Source organism: Pteropus medius, unplaced genomic scaffold, assembly GCF_902729225.1.
Source record: "Pteropus medius unplaced genomic scaffold, Ma_sr-lr_union100, whole genome shotgun sequence".
Lineage (NCBI taxonomy): Eukaryota > Metazoa > Chordata > Mammalia > Chiroptera > Pteropodidae > Pteropus > Pteropus medius.
In genome coordinates this window covers 7,408,152-7,434,164 of record NW_024346667.1, presented here as the reverse complement: position 1 = coordinate 7,434,164, position 26,013 = coordinate 7,408,152, and the positions used below count along the sequence as shown (strand labels likewise).

The 26,013-nt window shown below is 31.3% G+C and overlaps 1 protein-coding gene across 5 annotated transcripts in view; it reads right to left on the bottom strand.

The window, feature by feature from the left end:
* LRBA (LPS responsive beige-like anchor protein) overlaps positions 1-26,013 on the bottom strand; it is a 549,008-nt gene that overhangs the window by 392,303 nt on the left and 130,692 nt on the right. For all 5 annotated transcript variants that reach the window (XM_039875986.1, XM_039875985.1, XM_039875984.1 and 2 more), the window contains 4 exons: positions 25,150-25,283; positions 15,682-15,760; positions 14,054-14,187; positions 7,035-7,096 (listed from right to left, as the gene is read on the bottom strand). In XM_039875986.1, the coding sequence (XP_039731920.1) occupies positions 7,035-7,096; positions 14,054-14,187; positions 15,682-15,760; positions 25,150-25,283 (409 nt within the window). The remainder of the gene's footprint in view (positions 1-7,034; positions 7,097-14,053; positions 14,188-15,681; positions 15,761-25,149; positions 25,284-26,013) is intronic.

The window sequence follows — 26,013 nt, the reverse complement described above, 5'->3', positions numbered from 1 at the left end:
GCCTTATACACAAATTGTACTTTATAAAACAAGACTTATTACAAGTTGCAGTAAAAACAAAACAAAACCTGTACTTAACCATCAGTAATTTCTTGATTCTTAATTATTTAACCCTACTAACCTCTTTAATGATGATTTCATATTTTTTTTATTATTTCTAGGTCTTGATTGCAAGCTATCTCAAATCTTGGTTGTTTAAATGGATGACATGTAAAGATCAGCCACTGTACAATTTCGCCATGTACTATTATAGTCTATAGCTAAAATTTTATTCATTTATTTGACAAAATCTTAATAAAAGTTTATTTCATTAGACACTATATCATATGGCATTCACATACAGAATAATTTCATTTTCTTTGGACCTCTTTAGGTGCACAGTAAAGTTCAATTCTATAGATAGGTCATATCCCATTAATATATGTAATATCCCATTAATGTAAAATATATTCTGACCCTGATTTCTCACTTTATGCTACATACTAGAACATGAAAACAGAGATTAAACATAATATTGACTAAAAATGTAATGTGATTCACTCAACCAAAATAGGAAATAGCTATATAATTAATTGGTGTCAAAATATTTTATTCGTAAACTATGGGTTAGTTCTGCATAAAATATTGTAAAAAATATACACATAGAGACATGCCTGGTTAAACTTAGGTTGTTCTAGAAGGAATATCAACTCTTACTGTAATCAGTTCTGAAGATCTACACCTTCAGAAACAACATATAAATTGGGAGTTACGTTTGAATTACCTACAAAAGAGCGAGAACAAGTGACTGAAGTAATTTATTTTGATTGAAGCATAATTTTCCATATTGATTGATTTTCTTTAATCACTGTGATTGCAGGAGCAGAGAAAAACAGAAGCAGAATACAAAAAAAGAGGCATTTCTTAGATTATTCACTGCCTCACCTCTAATGCAAGAGTAGCTTTTCTCAAATTATATTTTACAAAAATCATCTACAAACACTATGTCCATAAAAGGACTCTGTGATCAAATGTTACTATTATTCCCATTACAGATGCAACAATAGACATTAATATACACATATTTACACACACACACACACACACACACTAAAAGGCCTTGATGGTTCCCTTCAGTAAAGAAACCTAATTAAATTTAAACCAATATTTTCCAAACTTATTTACCACCATACGCTTTTTTTTCACAGAACATTCATTATCATCACACAGCACACACAACGTGATTTCCTGTAATGAAAAACTTGGATAGTGAGAACTGATCAAATTAGCACATGGCTACCACAAATCCAACCAAGGGAAATTATGGGTACTGCAAAGAGTAGAGAAAATGCTTTAAGAGCTTTAATATCTATTGATCCTGATGAAATTGTAAAAACACAGGTAAAACTTGGAAAAAATTCTGATGGAAAGTCAAAGGAACCTGATTCATTCATGACAAGAAAAATACAGCATAAATAATGGATTGATAAATACAATTTTTTTGTACTCCAGCATAACTCTACTCTCTGCCTCTGTGTTTTGTATTTCTCTTAAAGTCCGTATAAAATTCTATGTGTACTACAATTATTTGTCTCTCTTACTATAGTTTCTTAAAAGGAGGGGCTCATCTTAAAAGCATTCAATAAATACCATAAGAAAGCATAGAGAGGAGGACTCAGGGCAGATAAATTCACACAAAGCTCTGTAGGATAGCATTTGAACTGAGCCTGATAAGACAGTAAAAACAAAAGATTCTAAAAGTATAGTTAATTGCCTCATCATATCACTGTATAAAAGCTTCATACCGTAACAGGATTTCGTTATACGCTAAAAAATGCATAAGGAATTTTAAAAGACCTATATTTCCAATAAGCAACTTATACTCAAATTCTTATTCTGAGGTTGGCACAACTTAATCCTTTGTTTTACTGGCTCAATTATTTCTTTGTGAAAAACAAACCATTTTCTTAACACTGGATAGTGAGTTTTAGTTTAAAAAAAAAAAAGGTTGAAGGGTAACAAATACAGAGCACCAAGTCTAAGAGACACGATTTTTTTAAAAAAGTAAATCTCCATTTATATTACGTTCTCCAGTAAGTAAAACTCATCCATGATAACTGAAATCAAATCAGTGGCAACCTGAGGTGATAGGGTAGCAATTAAATTGCAAAGAGGCACAGAAAACTTTCTGGATTGAAATGGTTGTTACATGGTAGTGTATATGTCAAAATTCATCAAACTGTAAACTTAACATGCATCATATATTGTATATAAATTATGCTGCAATAAAGTTAATTTTTAAAAGAAGTAAATCTGATTAAGCTAAAAGAAAATAAAAAACTAAGACCTTATTAATAAATGACTATAGTCTTGGTAATGACAAAACAGCTAACTTAATAAAAACACTCAATACATTTTAATGATATACAAAAGTATGGTGGTATTTCATAATGAAAAAGACCAAAAGGCAAAAAGCCCCGAATATGGTCATGTATGACCAATGTTACCATTTAATAATTATGTAAATATTTGATTGAACAGTAATTATGCTGGACATTAGAGATACAACAGAAAACAGTGCTTGCCTTCAAAAGACTTAAGCTCTTATGGGAGAGAACTAAAAATCATAGACAATTTAAATAAAGAATGACTTAAATAAAAAATGAAATGGGCCAGTGAGTGCTCTGGGTAAATACCTCACTTAGGCTTAGAGCTGTAGGGAAGAGAGGAGTCAAAGAACCCTTCCAGAAGTTAGCTGGGGGCTGAATTATTAATTTATTACATAAATATTCATTGGGCAGCCATCGGGTGCCTGGGACTGTGCTGAGTACTAAGTATACTTTAATAGGCAAAACAGAAATAGCTCATAGGGCCTAAAGTACAGAGAGGGAGATAAACAATAAAAAAAAATAATAAACTAGCACATGTATACTTAAAATCTGTGGTTACAGTCTACATTGTATATTAAGATGAAGACAAGCAAAAAGATACCAACTATAGATATGATAATCTGAGAACAGAATAATTAAGCTGAGTTCTGGAAGATGAGAAGAAGCCAATAATTAGTCACCAAATTTGGAGCAGGAAGTTTTTAGGAAAAAAGCATATACCAAGACACAAAAATATGATGGCAAATTTGGATAACTTTAAATAGTTAAGAATAGTTTGAAAATAGATACAAAAACAGTGTGGCAAGAAATGAGGTCTGAACAGTAAGAGGGGCCTAAAAATAAGGGAAGACACCTTTGTGCCACAGTGAAGAGCTGCTTTGCTTCCCGCACCTGCCACCCTTTGGTCTGTTTAAATTATCTACTTTACCCAAAATACCCATCACAACTATATAAAGAAAAAGTTCATGAAATAAAAAGTCAAGAGCATTAACATTAATGTCACACATTAAGAAGGAATAAGCTCAAATGGGAGAAAACCAGAATTAGTGAAATTACAGAAGAGTGAAGAGAAGATCTATAAAGACTCAGAAAAAAATTTAAGTGGAAAAAAATCAAACACAAAACTGACACAAAGGAATCATAAGAATGGTGATATCTAGTTCTTATTATAATTTTTAAATCAATAATTCAGAGGTATAGAAACAAACACTTGATCATAAATTGACAAAAAATGACCAAATCTTATATTATTACCTTCACATAAAGGAAATACTTCCCAAAATAGCAACGATCTACATATTTTGAAAAAAAATTTCTAAAAGAGAAATCAGACTAGCACAGTATTTTAAATGAACTTTTCCTGCTAATTAATTACTCAGACAGGATGCTAGGCCAGACTACATGGTACTTCTAGTTTTTCTATATACTCTATGCATTTCTGATAAATGGGAAAAGAATAGATGACCTGGCAGAAGGCTCAGACAATAATATGTGATTTACAGGACATGAATGCAGCTACCACAAGATTTATCTGACAGCCCTCTCCGATAGTGGACTGTTGAGTATCCGATGGAATGATTTCTAGTCTAGAAAGTCTACTACTGAGTAGCCATACACATTATTTATTTATTAGATGTTTTGGGTTGAAACCATTTTTAAATGATGCACTTCACAATGCAGAGTCATAAATTTAGCTTTAAACCCAAGAAGGGAGGTAGTGTTATTGGAATGTATGTCATACTGAATTAGGATGAGCAATGCAACGCTTTTATAAAGTGGCCTTGAATGCAATGTCAATTCTTTCAAAAATGATATTAATGTCAAATGAGCAAGAAACAAACACTTTACACAATGTTAGAATACTATTACTTGATCTATTTAACATTTTCTTTAAATTCATATAGATTTCTATGAGGTTTATACACATACACAACAAGTACTGGGCACAAATGAGTTACATGCTTATGAAAAACTGAATCTGAAACATAATTGAGAACTTGTTCAATTTTTTTTTCTGTGCACCAGAGAATGCAGACCTTGCTAAGGAAAATATACATTCTTATTTCAAAGAGGTAAAAATTTAAATCATGTTTTGGAGCTTAAGTAGCTCTTGAATTATTTTATAAGGGATTCAATATCTGAATAAACCTTAAGTATATATATCGTTACTCAAAAATATATTTGAAGAAAGCTTTTCAAATCTAAAAGATGACATTTTGCCTTAACAATGTTAAAACTTAAATGGGACAAAATAAGAAAAGGTGCCAAATCAACCTATTAATGAATGAATAGATATTGAAAAATATAATCCTAGCTGAAGCTTTAAGAAAATATATAGTGATCTATTTGGTCTTAACAGCCAGCCAATGTGATCATTTTCTCATTTCTTAAATTTAGGCTCTACATTCTCTTTTGTAATAAAATGTAGTTAGTTTAAACAGTGGGTTAAAAAGAATGTGAAAAGAAAAGTTTTAAATGAAGAAAAATAATCAGAACATGGCTGATTGTCATAAAATTAACATCAACTAATTTGTAAAGTTTTAAATCAAATTTGCAGATGTAAAGTTCATAAGCATATCCCATTATTTATGTGATTAAAAAAGAGTTTTTGACCTGATCTTTCGATCTCTGGCACTCAATCCTCTCCATCTCCTCTTAAAAAATTAATTAAAATTTTAGCAAGATGCTAGCTTTTCACTTCCCACCCTATCTCAGACTGAAAAAAAATATCAATCAAACTCAAGCCATCCCCACCCAATATCTGCAAAATGTCGGCTTCAAATTCAATTTCATCTCTCTTAAGCTTTCATGTAGAAGAAGATAGTTCACTTCTTAACAAAATAAATCACTTTTGTGATTGCCAATCTGACCTCTTTAAATTAGGAAAATTCAAAGTGAAAAATGTAATTATCACCCCGGAACAATCTGTATACATCTGGAGCTAATTCTGGCTTCATTTTTCACATCATTTTTCACACTGTGCAACATCTTAGAGATGCCATGGAACTTTTGAAGAACTCATAAAAAATGTGAAAGACTTCAAATAACCAATAATGTATTTTATTCAAACAAAAACCTTGAGAATATCTGATTTTTGCAACTAACTCTACTAAGTGAGCGTCATATCCTATTTGATTAGATTAATATTAAACAGCACTGTGACATACATGACAAATAGGTGTATTAAAATATGTCATTCTTTATCTTTTCAGCTTCTACATTCGACTATGTAATAAACTATATCTGAAATAGTTTTCCTGTAGCAAGAATATATTCAATTCTTCTACACGAGAAAGTGAAACTTCATTATCAAAAATCACCCATGAAACAATTATATCACAATAAACAACTCATCATGCTGTGAAGAAATGTCCGAAACTGTAAGCAAATGATTCTGAAAAGTAAGGGTTATTTCACGTCAATACAAGAATAGCATATGGTAATTTCCATCTAAGAAATAAACATGCGATTATTTCAAATAAGAACACTTAATGGGAAATTTTATCCAGTCAGCTTTTAAAGAAATGGAGCTTTCTTTTTTAAAAAATGATTAAATTATAAAAAACAAAACAAAACAAAACAAGATTCTCACTGAATCTAAGAATAATAAGCCCACTAGAAACATAACTACTCCTCACAAGTTCATTATAAAAATCTATTAGGTATAATCTCTAGAAGTAACTGTTCTTATTGCATTTTATTGACAATGCATAGTATTGATTTTTCACACCTATGATTCTTTAATTTGTATTCATGAAATGTCCATCAGCACAGTCTAAATAAATTTAGCAATATAAGAACTAAAATAAATCGATGCAAAGAAACATTAATTTTGCATTATCCTTATTCGTCAGGCAAGTAAACCATAAGAGTTGTAAATGAAGGTCAAAGGTTTTGAAATGGGTCAGAACCCTTGACCTCTAGACCAATATCCTTCCTATTAAAAAAGGCTATTTTAAAGTTTTAAGTAGGGGAATTTACTACCAGCAAGATATCATTTTAAAAAGACTACAAAGAAAACTCTCAATAAAATCATTCATCTATTTAATTACAAAACAGAAAAGAAAACAACACAGGAAACATGACTTTTACATAAGTTTTTTTTTTTTAAATCATTAAAGTTTACCATATAAGGTATAAGGTTTCTGAACACAGAAAGTAATTTTGCTTTTAGAAATTTATTTACTACATCTTATTTTGAGGGCTGCCATATTTTTGTTGTTTTCCCAAATCTACTCTTTATGTCAAAAATAATTAGCAATGACAAGAATTCAAAATTATTTATCACTCATTTTATAACCTCTGCACAAAAGGGAAGTAAACCCATTATTCCCAGGGGAGTCAAGAGTGGCACTCCACAAGGTATAGAAATAAATCTGTTTCTATAACCTTAATACACGCAGTAAAGAAATTTAGCCATCTCAAGATAGTTTGATCTAGACATTTTTAATGTAACTCTAAAAACCTCCATTTCTATTTCATCTATCCTATTTATCTCAGCACTAATTTCAAAATCATCAGCTAGAATCAAAGACAAGAACTAATCCTTTGGCAAAGAAATAAAATTATTATAACAAAAATTATCGAATAAAACAATTACAACTTCCTTGCAAAATTAATTTATGTGAGAATTCACTTTTAATTCGACATATACTCATCACTCACCTGTGAACACAGTAGCATAACCAACTCCACAACTGAACTACTAGACTTCATGCAAACCAGACCTAAAGAGAATTAAAAAAAAATTACAAAGAAACAAATATGAGGGATTTATTTGTCATATACAACTTTGTCCAAATTGATTAAAATAAAATTTAACATCTTGCTAAGAATCAAACCCGCACACATTTGATCACATGAGTAAATAAGGTAACGCTGCAATTACTTTAAACTCGGCTTCAAAACTAACACAATTTATTTTATAAATTATTTCATTTCGGCTTTGAAACTACTAAAACATTTATTACAACTTCATATATAATGACATTTCATAATACTTATAGAAATGTGCACAACATATGCCATATTGATCAATATCATCTACATTTTGTTTTGGAGAGCTGATTGTTATACATGCAGAGAAGGGAAATGGCTCCCTGACCTTTGCTTTCTCCACCACACACTCTCCCTTCAACCCTCTAGCTATCAATCAAGTTTCCATTTTGTTTCATGGCAGCAGACATCCCAAACACTCTTATTAGTACCTTGACCTGTGACCTCACACTAAACCTTAACAGAAGTGCAAGCCGTTGTCTGTTATATATTCTTCATTTCTTATAAATTCATTTACATTTTCTCTTTTATGTTTCATTTGGGCTCACAAAAATATCAGGAAGAAACTGTTATACAATTCTCTCAAGAATTCTTTAGTTTTGATTTCCAATGAAACCTAAAGTAATTCAAAGAATAGGTTATAACCAGTATCTTTAAAAAGCGATGCTAATAATTAAAAGCACTAACTTACTAAATTATAATACTAATAATCAGAAAAATTATAAATGTTATTCTATATTTTTCTAAGTGAACACAAGTTTAGGTTCTATGGTGTAACAACTAAAAAAATTCCTGGTGGCCCTATACATGCTACAGAATTACCTTCTTTCTTTCTCCCTATTTAAGCCCTATTCCATCTTATTCCCTCTCTTTAATCTTCTTGCTCTATAGTTCTCTCTCCCTCCATAAGCATGATGCCTCATACCTACTGATGATACATGCTGGCATCCTGTAGCCTTAGAAACAGCATTCAAGTTAAACAGGTTTTTTACTCTCTTCACTTTTTAGAAAAGTTAGAACCATTTTTTCTCAATGTCTGAAAAAATATATAACATAGAAATGATGGTAATAGTGTCAGCACTGGCATGAAAATAAGCTACAGAACATGTACATGTTTCATTAGGCAAGTAGGTCATTAACTAGACTAAACTGTAGTTTCTATAAAGGTAAAATGAACACAGTTTCTCAGGCCATTGCCATGGCTGAAAGAAAAGGCACAGTAATACTCCATCTCTTATTGCTCGTGTGGCCCTCTGCTGAAGCCCTTTGGTCTGAAAACTTGTCACTTTTTCATAAAATGTAACCCACCTATAGGAAGTTCTATATACTTCAACTTCAAAAAGCAACTATTTCCAGCAAGTAAATTCAGATCTTTCAACAATTAGGTCATTATTCCTTATTGCTCTATTCTAGAGCAACCAGATTCACACCAGCTTTCCTTTTTGGTGAAGAATTTGGGCCATGATCTGGTACAGCCTTTTCTATCCACTCAGACAAAGAACACTGATGATAAAAAGTGTCTTGAGACATCCAAAGTTAGAAAGATTCATAGGTGCACTTTTGTCCCCTTTACAACATATGACAGGATAGCTCAATACTTATATACTTAAGAAACATTATATTTTTACTTAAGAAACATTATACTTATTTCTCAGTAATAAAGGTTAGCAAATCAGAAGAGGATTGATGTTACCTAGATGGATGTGAAGACTCAGAAAAAATATATCCACTGATCAATGAGTTGCATGTTAAATGATAGTAAACGTCAAATAACATTTCATAGTTTCCTTAGAACAATTCATATGTTTTTGGAGTGGGGTATTATAGATAGATGGTATGTTAAATTTTAAAAGAGCTTTACAGGACAAAAGATACCTTATATTAGACCTCTCAAATTTAGCTCCCTGCCTAAACACAAATATATAATCTTGGGAGTACATAAACAAGAGATAATCCCAATAAGGGACTTGGTATAAGATTGCACAACATAATCACATTTCTATTTCTGACCCAAACTTTTGCTTTTGGGTGACACTGGTTACATGTATGAAAAAGCAAGAAATGAATTATAAACCAGTAAATCTGTCTTCAGATTTACATTCAGACTCTTAGAATTATCCAAAGGAAGGCTGTAAAATAACACTTGGAGTAAATTTGTAAGTTATTGCAGAAGTATCATTTTCCATTCTCTGTCTGTCTCTTTCTCTCTCTTCCTTCCTTCCCTCTCTCTATTATTGTCCCAATTAGCAGAAAGTGAACAAGACTTAGAGATCTGAAGAGCCCATAATCTGACTTCTCTAAAGGCCTCCCAGAATAATAGTCAGGTTCAGTTTGGTTTTATTTTAGGTTGGTTTTTCAAAGATACAAAATTTTAGTCTCCTCGAAAAAGATAAATCCAAGATACCAAAGCAAGAGTGTTACGCTCTTTTGGAGTTTCATGACGAAAGACCACTACAATTTCTTCACCAGCAACTATTTATCTCACCTCCATTATCACTGTTTCTCCTTACTGCTAAACTCAGAAATATTAAATGATTTACCAGATATCAACCTAGCAACACCTGAACCCACTGATCTATCTAATCTTCCAAGTATACCATAAAAAACTGTCATAACCATTTAGCAAGTGGAACTTAACAGCCCTTTCTTAAAAAATATATATTTAAGTCACTTAAATAATTTACAGAAAGATAAGAGGATGGTGATAATTACTAGGAGTTTTAATAACAATTTAAGCATGATAAACTCAAATTCTTATTCCATATTTTCCTGGGTTTGAACGTATTTGTATTTATCCTGTATCAGCAATGTCCTTTCTAAACAACTGTTCCTCATGAATCTGTTAACATGATATCCATCTTGTGAATATTAATTTCAAGTTCCGAATAAATTCCTAATAAGTTCTAGTTTATTGTTAATTCTTGTCCTTCTGCTTAAACTTACATTATTGCATGCATTACTCTGGAAAAGTTGGATAATTCAAAATTTTGTTGAAGAGAGGCCAGCCATCTTCTTTGCTCCAGAATTGCAAAATATTTTATTTTTTAGATTTACAAACACCATTTAGAATGCTCAATCCAATGAATTTTTTCATTTCTATATGAACTTTTCCTTACAATCACCTTTGTGTATGCACCCATCTGCCTTTAGTTTTTATTCTCTTAGAAACTGTACCAAGTAAACTGTGGTGCAAAATGATCACAAACAATGGAAGGACAGTGTTACATGCCATTTTGGTAAAAATGAGATGTTTCAGATTCTTGTCACAAAACACTGTATAAATTTTGTAGAATAAACTCCTTCCTGTTGAATGATCTGCTGAGAAAACCAATTTCCTTTTTGTCCACAGAAATATACTATCCACTAATGAATTCTTGAGTTTGGTAAAATTTATGAGTACTATTCCCTGTCTCTTTAAATTCATCCTCAGATAGTCTAATAATTGCAGCATGTTTCCTCATGTCAATTGTTCTCACCTTACCATTCAATATTGGCAGAAAATGAAAATTTCTGAATTCTTAACTATATTTAATGACAGCTAAAAATAAGACCACAAAGATGGCATCCACAGATTTCTTTTATACAATATTTTTCAACTTTTTTTTCATTATTGCTCCCCCCTAAGGAGCCATTTTGGGACCTTTTTTTCTTAATTGTGCCCCCATGAAATTTTAATTCTAAAGACTTACTGTATAGATGTACTGTAGCAAATTTCTACCATGGTCACAAACCACTGTAATATCTAAGATATTTTTGCCCTCCCCAAATACCAGTTTTTTCTCCACTGAGAAAACAAATGTATACCTTCTTAAAATCTGATGCAGTACTTTGGGAAATGCCATAAGAAAAATGAGGGTGATCCAAGAATCGTGACTTGTTTCCTATTGCACCATGATTCTAGAAGCAATTCTAGTATTCTTGTTTTATTATTTTAGTCTTTAGTATATAGTTAGGAATAATTGATAAGTAATGATGAAACAGAAAAATATTTTAAGACATAGGGAAATTAAGATAAGAATACCCCATTATAAATTTTAGATCTATAAAAAGTGTCCAATGAACTCACATATGACAATTTTAAGATAAACTTAATTCTCTTTTTGTTTTAGGAAGATCTCTTAAAAAAATAAAATAAAAATCAATCCTTATAAAGGATTATAACTACTTGAAAATGAGGGTTATTATCACTTAAATTGAGAAGCATTACATCTAATTAACTTTTAAATCTAACCTCAAGTCATTAGAAAATACACAGGATAAATTATTAACTGACATCACCAAAAAGCAATGGTCACAGAATGCCACAATATGTAACATTCTATAGAACAACTAACCAGGTTTCTTCAACAGGTCAATACCATAAAAACAGAGGAATAGGGGGAAACTATTTGACATTAATGATACTTAAGAGACATAACCAAATAAAATACATTGATTTTGTTTGTATCTTAATTAGAAAAAAAAAAAAATTATAAAACATATTTTAAATAAAGATGAAAGTGAACTGAGTATTAGATGACATTTAAAAACTATTATTAATATTACTAGGTATAACAGCAGCAATTATGATATAAGAAAATATCTTTTTTTACATGGATTATAAATTATTTACAGATGAATCAACATGATGCCTGGCATTGTTTTAAATACTAAAGCAAAAAGAGGGGAGATGAATACAGTAACAAACAATTTTGGCAAAACAAAGATGACTTGGGTAATAATAAATTGGTAATAATAAATTGATATTGCATTTTATTAATATTTTAAATATTAATTTAAATTTTTAAAATTTTTTTTTAATTAAAAGTAATAACTTTTCCACTGCCTGGTCACACAGCTAGTCATTGGCAAGGGCAGAATTAAAACCAAAGTCTCTTGCCTTTTAGTCCAATGTTTTTTGTACAGTCTCATGCTGCAATCACCTCCACTCAACACTTTTGTTTTACAATGTATAAAACCACCACCCCAAAAATTACTCAAAACTTAAAATACATAAGTTTCATAAAAACTCTTAGATTTGTTTTCTATTTTTATGAACACTGTCCAACGAATAGGAACTGATCAAGTTTATAATTGAGCGATGATGCATCGCCTTCCTTATCATTTTATCTGAATTTATCAGTAAAAAACTGACTCTAAAATTTTGTTAAGTGATCTAGAATTGGCAAGTTAAACACTGCTGAGTACCTAAGGTGATCCTATTTTGTTGGATCTATTCTAAAATTCAAAGAGCAACTAAAAAGCTGCAATGCTACATCAAGAGACTATATAATTAATACATTCATTTTACAGTTGAAATAAAATATAGATCATAAATTGTCACTTGTGATATGTGTTTGATACGTGAAGTATAAATTAGGAAAAAGTCCTTTGATTTTCAATTCAATTCTTTTCAAATTGTATTACTTCATTATATCAACTAGTCTAGGGCTAAATAAATTATATCCTTCAGCAGACGAAATAAATTTTCAGCCTAAACTTAATTATTTCTAAAACCTGAACTTTCTTTTTAAATAAATATAATGCTACTACTATTTGACTGTATGAAAATGAGCTCACTCATCATCAACTCTATATACATCTATAGCAGAAATGATAATGAAATTCCTATTTTACCTTAAGCTTATTACTTATAAACATATAGATATTTTAAAGGTCAAATAAAGTGCTAATATCCCATAGTTAAAACAGAGATAAGATAAACTATTAACCTAACGATAACTTGCATTTCTATAATATCCCTATTTCTACAAGAAGAAAGGCAAAACAACTTTTAACAAAATCCTTAGGAGATCACCTAGGATTTACAATAACTAAATATTACAATAACTAAAGCTGTAAGTTAATATTTAAAGAGACTGGAGTACAGATAACTATGCTCTCCCATGATTTTTTTAGCTTTAAGAGAATAAAAGTGTCTTGTCCTAAACCATTAACCATGGATACAGACAAGCCAGATTTAGCAAACATCTAGTAAAACATCTAGTCCAAACACTTTTGAATGCAAAATTAATTCTACATTATCAATGATGAAAGTCCTCTAGTTTCTCCTTAAAAAATTCTAGTTCAGGGATGAAGACTGGTATTTTGAAGTCAGTCTGCTAAGCTCTTAAATAGAACTGTGTAAAAAGTTTTTCTTCCTTGACCTAATATTTAATGTCTGAGGAAATTCAGGGTAAGTCTGCTTTCCCTTGGTTGAGTTACTCTCTTTAATAACTGAAGACACTCACTACACAGCAAGTTCCGGATGTAAAATTAAAAGTCCCAATAGTTCTCATCCATTCCATATTTTAAGGTTCATATAAATACTTCTCATCCATTCCATATTTCCATTCCATGGTTTCCAATCCACTTAGCAACCTACCTCTGCATATTATCTCATTCGACACAATTTCAAAGTATACAACCTAGGAAACACCCAGTAATCTATGTATAATGTAAGCAGGATAGAGTACAATATTACTGTTATTTCTACTTGTTTACAAAAAGAATTCTACTAATAGGGAGTAATAATACATTCCTCATTTTCTTAATATGCAGCAATACACTGTTGTTTATATGGATCTTAAGTTCAAGTAAAACCCCAGGTAAATGCCCCACTAATTATTGTAACACTAGCCTCTCCAATTCTCTAGTCTTATAGTTAATTTTAATGTGTTAAGAAAAAAAATTCTTAGCTCTTCGGTTCAATACATAATTTTCTGCTTCATCCAAATCACTAATAAAAAATGAACATATTAGAATGAGACGTGACATATTTTTTAAAACACTCTTATGAGAAGCTGTGTCAAAAGCTGAAAAAAACCTAATATAAAAGTCTATGTATCTCTTAATAGCCATCTAACTTTTTAAACTTGAAATTTAAACACACACACACACACGTAGTGAAATAAAGAAAAATCACTTACTTGTTCCTTCTATAAGCAGTTCTTGTCCATGGCTACCCAAAAGTGTTCGAGAAAGAAAAGGTGCAAAATCCACAAAAATCTCTCGCAGAAGAGGAGCTGCCTTTTCCAAAGCATGTTCAAGTCTCTCTGTAATACTAGCATAAAGATGTTAAGTTACTCCAACTATACATTAGATTTTTATCAATTTCCTGGTTTTTAAAATGGGTTCCCACAGAAATGTAAAATTGTGTGAAAAATTAAAAACTACCTGAAGACTCATTATTGCTACGCATACCCTTCTCTCTGCCTGGAACATCCTTTTGATTCTGTTCTCTATATTTTGACCTCCACCCTGACAACCTGGTTAACACCCACTGCAAGCATCAGCTCTTATTGGACATTTTAACTAGGGTGTTCAGAGCACTCAGTTTTAGCCCCTATAACCCAAACAAACTATCTAAAGTCTTTATCAAATTTGCCTATTCATCACTAAACCATCAGCACTCTGAGTTGAAGAACTATGTCTTCATTTCTAAGTTTTCAGCTGCAGCATACAGTAGAGACTCAATCAATGTTTATAAACAGAAAGGATCAGTTCATGTTCTTTTTCATTTACATCTAATTCTATATAACAATTTCTAATGCAATCTGAACAACTTTCCATTTGAAAACAGTACACTTTATTGGCACATTTATAATGATTTCAATATATACATTAATATATGTCTGTGTGACCATATGTATATTTGTACATATATGCATATACACAAAAACACATTTAACACATATAAAAATATATTTAATGAGTTGAAAAAAGCCCCCACATTTCAGGAATTCAGAGGTATCCACATTTTCAGTTTTTAATTTATAAACCAAACACATACACAAACAGCCACTACTTATCTACTATTCACATCAAAAGCATTTCTTATTCATACTACCAACAAATTGCTACTGAAACTATCAACTGGCAAGGTACTAGAAATTTCTGCTGTCACTGACCATCTCATGCCAGCTGCTACCCTTAATACTATTCCTCTCTATTTATCTCACAGACCCTCTTACCCCTGGACGGCACTCCAACTGCAAGCCTAACACTCGCAGTACCTAAGTGCCTGTGTTTGTGGAGTGCTATGGATTCTCCAGCTGTGGTAAGGAGGATGAAGAACTCTGGCCACAAGGGCTCTAGTGGTGGGAGTATTCACAGAATTCCAGGTGAGAATCTGAATTGCATGTTACAAATTAAACAGGTTAAATGACAGTAACTATCTACAATTCAGTATCACTATGGCTTTGGTTGACTGGCTTTAACTTTTTATTTCAGCATTTTACTTATGAAAGAGGAATAAGAAATTTTAAACTTTCAGTTTATAATCATATGAAACACAGAGCCATAAGCTCTTATCTGTGTAATTACATATTTGTATGCATATAGCATTTATTAATCACAAACAGACACTTCCCATGAAACTTTTACATCTCATAATCTTTTAAAAGGAACTCTTAAAATATTCCTATGCATCTAAAAGCCATGTAAGTTTCTAAAAACAGAGACAAAAGAAAGTTTAAAAAAAAGAACTGTAGGTAGACAGTTTAAAGAGTCATCAAAAGGACTAAATCACACATGTCCAAGTTTGCAGCGTGAATACCTCATATTTGAAACTTGGTCTTGTGGAACTGAACCAACTTCTGGAACTGAAGGTAATTTTGCACTAGATGATCTACTACCTATAAAAAAATAATAATCATTTAAAGGAATTTTCTAGTTTTAGATACAAAGGTTCAAACAAAAGGGATATCTTTATATCAAGTCAACAAAAAATATATTATAATGCATTATTAAATGCCCATTATAATTTCGATAACATTAAAATCTACCAGTTAACAAGGTTTTTCTTGAATCATTTACTATATAAACCTCAGTTACACGTTCTATTATCACACCAGCCAATTCTTCCGTCCATTAGATGAAGAGGTAATAGAATAGTGAATTCTAAGTAAAATGGGGTTGCAATCCTTTCTGTTCAATGTCAAGTGGTAATTGAGATTTATAAGTAGAAACATTAATTAAAGCAAAAAACAATAATGGCTAATTCCAAATTTAGCTTTAAATAAGTATTACCTCCATTTACCATGAAAACTGTCCTTACTCAGTCACCAACTTCTGCTATACCCTAACTGTTTTTGAGTCTAGTCTAGCAAACACAACCCAGTGAACACCTGAGAAACTTTTCTTAAATGATTCAAGCAGAATTTATATTCCCTCATTTGTATCTTCACTGTAATGAGTATATAATCTACTATTACATTAGTCACACTGCATTTCAACTGCATTTTTAAATAAATGTCCATCCTACTATAATCTTTTTAAAAGCAGAGACCTACCTCATCATTGTATCCATCTATCTATAGAGCCTAGAGAACCTGACACAATAGAGGGTCTCAACTTTTGTTCATTGCAGAAATTACTCCCTTAATCATTCCCATCTTCACTTTTCAATAGGTCAATCTTCCCACCTGGTATATACTTCTCTCTTTATTTCCTACTATTTTATGTCTCTATTTTGTTCTACCTACTGTATAAAATTAATTTTCGCCATGTAATCTTACTCTCCAATGAATACTCTCACATACCCTTAAATACTCTTGTATACCTATATCATTGAATGGCCAATTCACCCTCTTATAGTATCAAGTGCTCAAACTATTTTGTCCTAAACAAGAATCATTGTCTTTATGATTGCAAATAACTGTGCTTATAAAATTTACTTAGCAAGAGAAAAATAATCACCAAGAAATTAACCACCCATGTCAGAATTAAAGAATGGATAGGAATGGAAAGAACATACATTATGCCATAAGACTTGGAAAAAATGAGTCTAAAAGACTAATCTGGAGGATAATTTACTGAGGCTTGAAAAGTTTTAAAAAGCTCAAGAGTAGGGGAAAAATAAAGTTCCTGTTTAAGGATCAGAATGCATAAGAGAATGTCATTAAATTTAAACTAGGAGAAGAATCTGAAAAAAAAAAAAAAACAGGAAGAGTCATGTCTAAGGCCAATATGAGGGAGAAGGAGGAAGAATGGACACATATAGTGTGAAATGTCCCTCTATGACACAGGGACCATAAAGTCACTGGAATCTGAGTTGGATGGTATCCTAACGACCTGGAGCGTACAAGTACAGGAGATATACTCATCTTGCTTGCAGATGCAATTCAGGAAATGAAGTTTCAGTTTCTAAGAGCAATATACTAAAAGGGTGTAAACTTAGTATTAAGGTAAATGCAGACTAAAATCTCATCACAATTCTATAGAGGGATAGACCAAGAAAGGCAGCAAACATAGTGAAGTAAATCAAACAAAGAATATGCAAAGCTGATAATCAAGGAGAGAAGAGGGGTTCAATGGATCCTGGAATATATGCACTATCAAAGGTCTGATGCTTTTGATCTGTTTTCAGAATTTCAGGCATGGGTATACTGGAAGTACATATAAGAGACAAGGTGGTGTGTACAGAAAGACATGAGACAGAAGAAGGAATGCTCATGGAGGATGTTCAAAGAAAGATGGTAGAAATAGATAAGAAGGTAGAAAAGTAGCCTCTGACAGCAGGGAGCTGATCTGGTAATATCAACTAGGCCCACCAATCCTGGTGTTGTTAAGAGCTGGCTTAGAACCCAAAGGTAGGTCTTGGTGTTCTCTCACTGAATACAAACTATTTCATAAAACATCAACATCAGACAAAGCCATGTTATGACCATGACGAATCAACATAAAACAATACCACTCTGTAATCAGGTTCCAACAGACAAAAACATAAATTCCATCCAAGTATCAAAGATGACCAAACATTCCAAATCCTAATATAAATGACGACTGTTTCTTTGTAAATTACAGCTTTAACTTTAGTCAAGTTTTCCATGCTTCTAGGTAATATTTATTAAAATATCTAATCATAGAATTACTGAAGCTTCCTGACAGTATCCAATTCAGAGGAAAACCTCAATTCCTTAACTCTTCCTCCAAATCACCTGATAAAAAGTCAACTCCTACAATAATTTTTTTTATTAATGAAACCCCAAGTTTCTCCATTGTGTACATTCCTCCTCACTGAACTTATTCAACCACAGGTTTACTCCTGGTAGTCTTTAGTTGGAGGACAATGACAGCGATTTAGATGAAAACAGGCAGAGAAAGACAGCAATTGCAGGCTCATTATTTTAAAAAAGAAGATTCCATAACAACCTTTTCATCGTGCTAAGACATAAATTTTCCCACATGGCAGCATCTCTAAAATCAATGTATTTTATAATTAAAGGCATCTTAACAATTATAGTCAGCCGGAAGTTGAGACCCAATTGTGAGAAATATAGTGGATAAAATCAAGAAAGCAACACAACCAAACCTGAGGTTTGGTAAAAGACTACATAAGGAAGAATTGTGTAACTTTTTAAAGTCTTTATTTTGCCAATCTACAAGGTCAAGATTACATGAACTAGAAGAAAAACAGTTGTATCATCTAAACATATTGTCTGTGTATAAGAATTTGCCTGGGGTGAAGATGTATACCTAAGAACTAAGAGCCCTGCTCTAGCTTGGTTCCAAAAGTATGAGCCATAGTAAACTATCCCCATCACCCACCCCACACACTACTAAAGGATTCCAAATGTGGCAGTAAAAGCAATCAGGTTTGAAAGTTTAGAGCTCTTATCTGAGAATCTGGAATCTTGTGTTACAAGTATAATCGGTTATTTTCTCATTATGACAACATAAAAACCCTGTGCTTTAAAGAGCAACAGGGCCCTCCCCAAATCTTGCTGAACGTCAGACTGAAAGCGATCAGCTGGAGCAGATCAAGGAGAGCATGTGCACCAGGGTGGGGGGTGTATGAACCCAGAGCAAGGTATAGGAGCCCAAACAATGAGAGGAGGGCATTTAAGTAAGTAGTAAACTAAAAAGAACTTTGAGGTAATGGCTTGAAATTCAGTGCATCTGTGTGAATTCGTGGTTTCACTAAACATAGGTTTATGTAAAAGTGTATATAAAATATATACTTTCATTCTCATATATACCTATATATATGTCCCTAGCTCTGTGCCCTGGGAAGAGCTGCGAACAGCAAGTAACTAACGCTTAATGTTCAGATCTTGATTTCTAAATACTACTCTCTACTAAATGAGAAATGACTGATTCAAGATCTGTGGAAGAAAATATAATGAATATAAAACATCTAATTGTATTTATTAGAAAGCCAGGAAACACCCAAGGAATAATAGGATATGTCACAATGTTACAAAAGCCAGATTGAAAGGACTTCCATTGACCAAATTAAAGACAATGTGAGCATCAAAATAATGATGGTAACTAATTATAAACAGGAAGCCATGAGGCCATACTGATAAATTAACAATTTGAGGAACAGGATATTTAAATATTTTCAAAGTACTCACAAACACATGTTAATTATAAAAAGAGAAAAGTAGCTTTACAATATAGAAACCTGGCAGTTATACTTTAATTGAGTAATAAAAGAGGTCATCATCAATATTTTGACAAATCAAAATTTGCATCACGCAATTAGATTCTTTTCTTCTCTGTTCCATAATATTTCTACCAAAGAAGTTTAATCTGTTTCTAATCATGAGAAAATATCAGACCAAGTCATATTTAGGGAAGTTCATTAGAGTTGCTCCCAATTATTTTTTACCATAATGTTTTGTTATGGTATATGCTTTGATATATGCTTACATAAATCTATGAGCATTTTCCTGAGGTAACATCCTAGAAGTCAATAAACATACTTTAAATGATGATATACTTTGCCAAATTGCCCTAAAGAATAAACAATTTACACTTTTGTGAATAACAATAAAATTGAGTGTATTTTCTTAATTTACTCGAAACAAAAAAGCAACCTGATCAATAATCAGCATTTCTGATGATCAAGTCTTAGCTAAACTGAAGAATCCAGAAATCTGGACTATCTGATGCCCCACAAGCTTGGCTGCTTTGGGGCGAGGGCATTACAGTAATCTTCCACAATCAATTTCTGGATAATTACTAAGCCAGCCTCTTGTGTGAGCACATTGTCCTACAGCAAGACGAAGTGATCCATAGTGAACCTCTCTTTCAACAATACATTTCATTCCCTTTCTGATAATCAGAGTTGACTTTTTTTTTTTTATTGCTGACCTTCTTACCACCTTCGCTATCCTGTGTAATTGAGAGCTAACTGTAATGTACATAAAACTCTAAAAACTGAATAGAACTTATCTTAATGCATAGGATTAATTTTTAAATGAAGTTAAAATATACATTTCTTCATAGTGACAACTTTATAAGGTACCTATATCAATTTCCATTTCAGCATCAATAGATTTCCAATTTTGCATTTTTCACAGTAAAATTTCAAACTAGAGGGCAAACCAAGGTGAAGTTGAAAAAAATTTTTCACTCTTTGGTATCACGCATTTCTGAGTCAAGTTTAGTTCTATTTCTATCAATAATCAATAAAGTACTTCGAAGAGCAAACAACTTCATTATCCTCAGTTAATGACACCTGCAATTTTCTTAATTTTTGACAATATGATTGAACAATGGTTGGCTGCCAACTTCTATTACCAGAGATTAATTAAAAATTTCTAAGCTTTATTTTTCTAATTGGTGGTAGTTTTCAAAGACCATCCTTATTTAGTGTATATCAGACATTTTCTCTAAAAGAACTATTGGTAGTTTTTCTTGAACTTTTCCTAAAGTTGATAAAAAGTGGAGATACAAGCAGTTATATGTATAACAAAATTAGCTTTTACTGTGCTCAATGACTCTAATTTTAATGAGCTGGAATGCATATTAAAAATTCAAAAAGACAAAGAACAATGGTGGTTCTCAACCAAACATTAACGAAAATGCTTTCCTGACACTACCCTAGAAGCAATGCTGATTTTCAAACCTAAAAGAGGCTACAGCAGAAAGGGATTTTTACAAAGTGGTATTTTTAAATCATAAGAAGACACTTTACTAATAAAGATAAGTAAAGCTATAGTTATAAAAAAAATACACAAAAAAAATTAAACAAAATTATTAGTAATTTCACACCAGGTTATCCTTCATTTCTGTGAGAATTCTGCATATTTTTAACTCAGATAAAAGTCATAAATTTATGACAAATTTATTGTTTTAATTTAACATTAAACATTTTCAACAGATGAACACACATACATAAATGCAGAAGCTACTGCCAACATGTGGAATGATACCGACTTATCTTTTCCTTATCCTTGCACTGATAAACTGGCTCCTTCAAACTGACAGTTTTCCAGACATTCAAATGAACAAAAAGGAAAATGCATATAGATCATCTGTCTAACATCTATCCAGGGAATAGCCAATTGTTTATTCAAGGTTGTTAAGGATCTAAATCATAATGTCCTTTGTAATAAAGTATCATTAAAACAAATGCCAATATTTAATTCCTAAACACTGTATTTTTTAAATTCCTTTCTCTGACTCACTCCTTCTCTCTCCACCCATTCTAGAATAGTATAGAGAAGGAGAGTGTATACATCCAGTAAAAACTCTTTATTTGATAAAAACAAACTTTTTATTGCATGAGTAAGGGTTAAGCCTCTTGAGTCAAATCTTATGTAAGGCAAAGAATCATATATTTTCTTTCAACATGAAAAATAAACATACTAATCAGTAACATGCTTTGCATCACGGTAGAAAACCACCAGTGTATTTGAAAAAAAGAGGAACGGCATCTTAACACATATTGTATTTTGGTAAATTAAACTTTTGCTGCTGATTAACTTTAAAATGTCCAGATTTTGAAATATTTGCTAAAAATTCTGTTTTCTTTTAGTTTCTTTGATATGCATATACAAAGGGTATACCTTGTTCTCTGATAACTATCTCTTACCACTAATTAAAACAGATTTGCCATTGTTATTATTATACTGTTTGCTAATAAAATGCTACAGAAGCTAAGGAATATTATTCAAACTAAAACCTGAAATCTGTATGATAATCAAAATTTGTATACTAATCATAGTTTTAATAATGTACACTGCTTTAAAATGTAAATGTACAAATCTTCAATTTTCTTACAAAATTATAAAATTATTTGGGTGATGTTTTGACAGAAGAATCTTTGACCTCAAAGTTGACAAGCTCTAAATCTTTCTCTGGAATCCAAGTCTATTTTCTCTTTAATTGCACCACATGTCAATTTTTGAAATCCCATTTTTATATAAAAATTTCAAAACAGTTTAAACTTTTCTACTACAAAACTCATATTTTTGTTTCTTCCAAGAAAATCCCCATTTTTGCTGATGCACCATAAATCAAGCATATTTTTTATTAACTAGTAATCTATCTCTGAATTTAAGCAGTTCTTCTTTTGTTGCTACTCAGAACTGAAGTCATCCCAAGGTTTAAGATCCTCAGAGACAGATATTAACTGTACCTTTATATACAGAAAACAATCCAAGATCAATACCTAACTTACCCAGATCTGCAAGAATAAAATGCCCAGCTCAGCATGCAATTACAACAACCAATTCACTCACAAATTATTTTATCCTTAATTTTGCCTGAACCAGAAGAAAAATAAACTTCAATATAATTTTTTTAAGTGATAAATAAATCAAGAGAACTATCAAAAAGAAAACAAATATCTATCAGTTAAAAATACTGATAGCAGACAGACAACTTTATTTGTGGGGTTTGGATTCCAAGTGAAAAGAACATGGTAAAAAAAGGCAAGTATGGTACAATAGCATTAAAGTGGAGCTATAGGAGAGTAAGAAGTAGGATGACTGAAAACATTAGATTGGGTTAGATTTTTCTCATCAAAGTGGTAATGTTCATGGTAACAATTTATGGAATGTAACAGAAATAATAAACTAAAACAGAGAAACCATGTAACAGTAACAACAAGACCACACTGAAAGAGAAAGAGGAAGAGCCGGGTATAGAAACCAAAATTAATAATAAAAAGGGTAAAGAGGGTCAAATATATGGTGACAGGAGATCTGATTTTGCATGGTAAACAAACAATGCAATATACATATGACTTATTATTGAACTGTACGCTTGAAAACTATATATATTATTAACCAATGTCACCCCAATAAATTTAATAAAAAAGTAAACTCAAAATTTTTTTAAAAAATACTACTAATAATAAAAAGACAGATCATCATCACAAAGAACACTGAGAATGACTTATAAAGAAATGAATTATTTTTAAATAAATAAGGGGGAATTGGGAGGAATAGGAAAGAGCTAAAAGTTCTAGCCCAAAATGGAAAAACCTGAAACTTTTAGAAACACCACCACCATAAATTGTACAAAACTTTAATAATAGGGGGATAGAGTATATTATGGGCTAGATACAGGGTTTTGTGGGGTTTTGCCAATAAGTAGCAAATTATTTTCTAATTCTGCATATGGTTCTTCAGGCAGAACATTTATATTATAATGGATTTACCAAAAAAAATACAATGGCTTCAGAAAGAATTTAATTTACTGTTTTATATCAAATATTACTCATGTATCTCAGCTTTCTTTCTGTTTATCTCTTCTGAAGACTGCATGATTGAAACTTTGAAAAATATATTTAAAGACAATCAGAGAATTCTATTTACTTTGTCCCATAAATTGAAATTAAAGGGCAATGTATTCAAAAAAAGATGAAATATTTTACTCAGTGTACTGTGAACCTCTGAAATTACATTTGTTCTGGTAAGTTATTAGGAATTCGCTATTACTGAATTTGAATGATGGTATACAGTTTCATAGGTATTAGTAAATTCTGCCTTTTTTGCCAATGGGGATGTATTAGAAAAATCACAGTTCTTTTTTTTTAAGGGCTTTGGATGAAGTAGAATAGAAATTTGCATAACCACCCCAAAATAGACTGCCAAATTGTTTCTTCTCCAAAGTAAAAAAGAAGCATGAGAGTATAATGAAACAAGAAGAAAAAAAATATTCTGGAGTTCTACGTTTATTTTCCTTTATATTTTCTCACTAAGACAATGATGAAGGTAACAAATGTACCATACTGTTGGCAAGATGTCAACAACAGAAGAATGGGAAAGAGGAAGAGAGGAGAAGGCATACGGGAATTCTGTACTCTCCACTCAAGTTAGGAGCAAAACTCTGAGATATATATATATATATATACACAAATTTTTTTCAAATATACTACTTATTTGTCAAATATATGATTTTATCAAATAAAAGTAAAACATCAGAGAGGAGGCCTGAGATGTCTTAAAAGAAAAACAAAAGATATTATTTCCGATGTTCAAAATTCCTTTTATTTTTCATTAATCTCATTCTAGAGTAACAAGAATGAATCCTTTGGGGTGGGGAGGTATATCACAAAGCTGTTAATTTTTTTTTAATGAAACAAGCACATTTAGAAAAACACTAGACAAAATGATATCTCCCTTGTCCTAACTTGGTCATTTCAGTATCACACAGTTTTCAAGTTTACCTGGTATTATCACTAAACTTCCAAGCAACTTCTAGGATTTAGGATCTTACACCCATATAAATGCACCAAAAGGCTTTTACACTTGGAAGGAATATAGAAAGAGAGAGGGGCAAAAATTAAATTAGGAGTTATGAAACTACTACAACTAATGCTAGACTGATGATATACTTCAGGGCAGCAGTCTCTTTACGAGTCGCTAATTGAGAAAAATATGGAAGAGAAAACAAAGTACTGGATACAATATAAACATCTGACAATTGATAACCAGAATAAAAGACCAAATGTCACCAAAACCTTCTCATATAAACCACTATCTACACAAATCTCACGTACCGAGAAAGGAAGAGAGTATTTTAATCTATCATTCATTCATATATTCATCCATCCAACCAGCAGCATTTAATTTGTCATACATTGTGGAGAAAATATTGAAATCCTTGATTTAATTTGATTGATATTACTCAGAAAATTATTAAACAATCAGCAGTATAATAAAAAAAAAAGCATAATGTTTTATAACATGCCTAACAATATTTCTTAACTTTATCAAAAATCCTAAGGTTTCCTAAAATGAGATCTAAAACTTTTTGTTGAAATCACTGATAACAAACTCACCAGGTGATTCTCCTCCCACATCTGGGGTTTGGGCTGACTCTACCGAAGAAACAACACTGACAGCATTGGTAGGCATATTTGTAGTAAGCGTAGAAGATAAGGCTGATGATTTTTTTGTTGCAATGATGACACTTCTGTAATAAGAAAATAGATTTTAAAATACAGAAGATCACTCAATTTCATAAATTTCAAAATAGAAAACAGGAAACTAACTTTCTTCTCTATTTTTTTTTTCTTATCTCTATTTTAATATACAATGTAGAATACTCTCTCCATAAGAAATCTCTTCAATGGTGTTCGTATTTATCACATTTCAATTTTAGAATCAAGACAATGTTCTATGAAAATATGATAATCCATTTTAAACATTTAAACTTATGCTTACTTTTTAATAGTCTTTACATTTACGATCATCTTTAATTATTTAACAAATAAAATATAACTGCAGGCATACAAAAAAGGAATTTGGCACTCAAGTGGAAAAGTAATTAACTTTTTCTTAACCTCAAATGAATCAGGAAACTCAACATGTTTCCTGATTTTAAAGCACCACTAATTTGAAATCATGAAGCTTAGAAACTTTATAAGGCTAAAAAGTATAGATATAATTTTCAACATGTAAATAATCCAAGTTTTTTTTTTAATCCCCCAAGACTTCGTTTTGATATTATATAGGAAAAAAAACAATGCATAGGTATAAAAGCTAGATGGAAAAATATCAAATAATCAAGTATGTTCATCTTGTGTATTATTCACAGGTATTTATGATATACTAATTTCAATTAAAGTGTAATACTTTATATCAAAATAATAACTAAAAGGCCTTATTAGGCATTAACTTAAAAGGCATTTTTAATTGAAGTT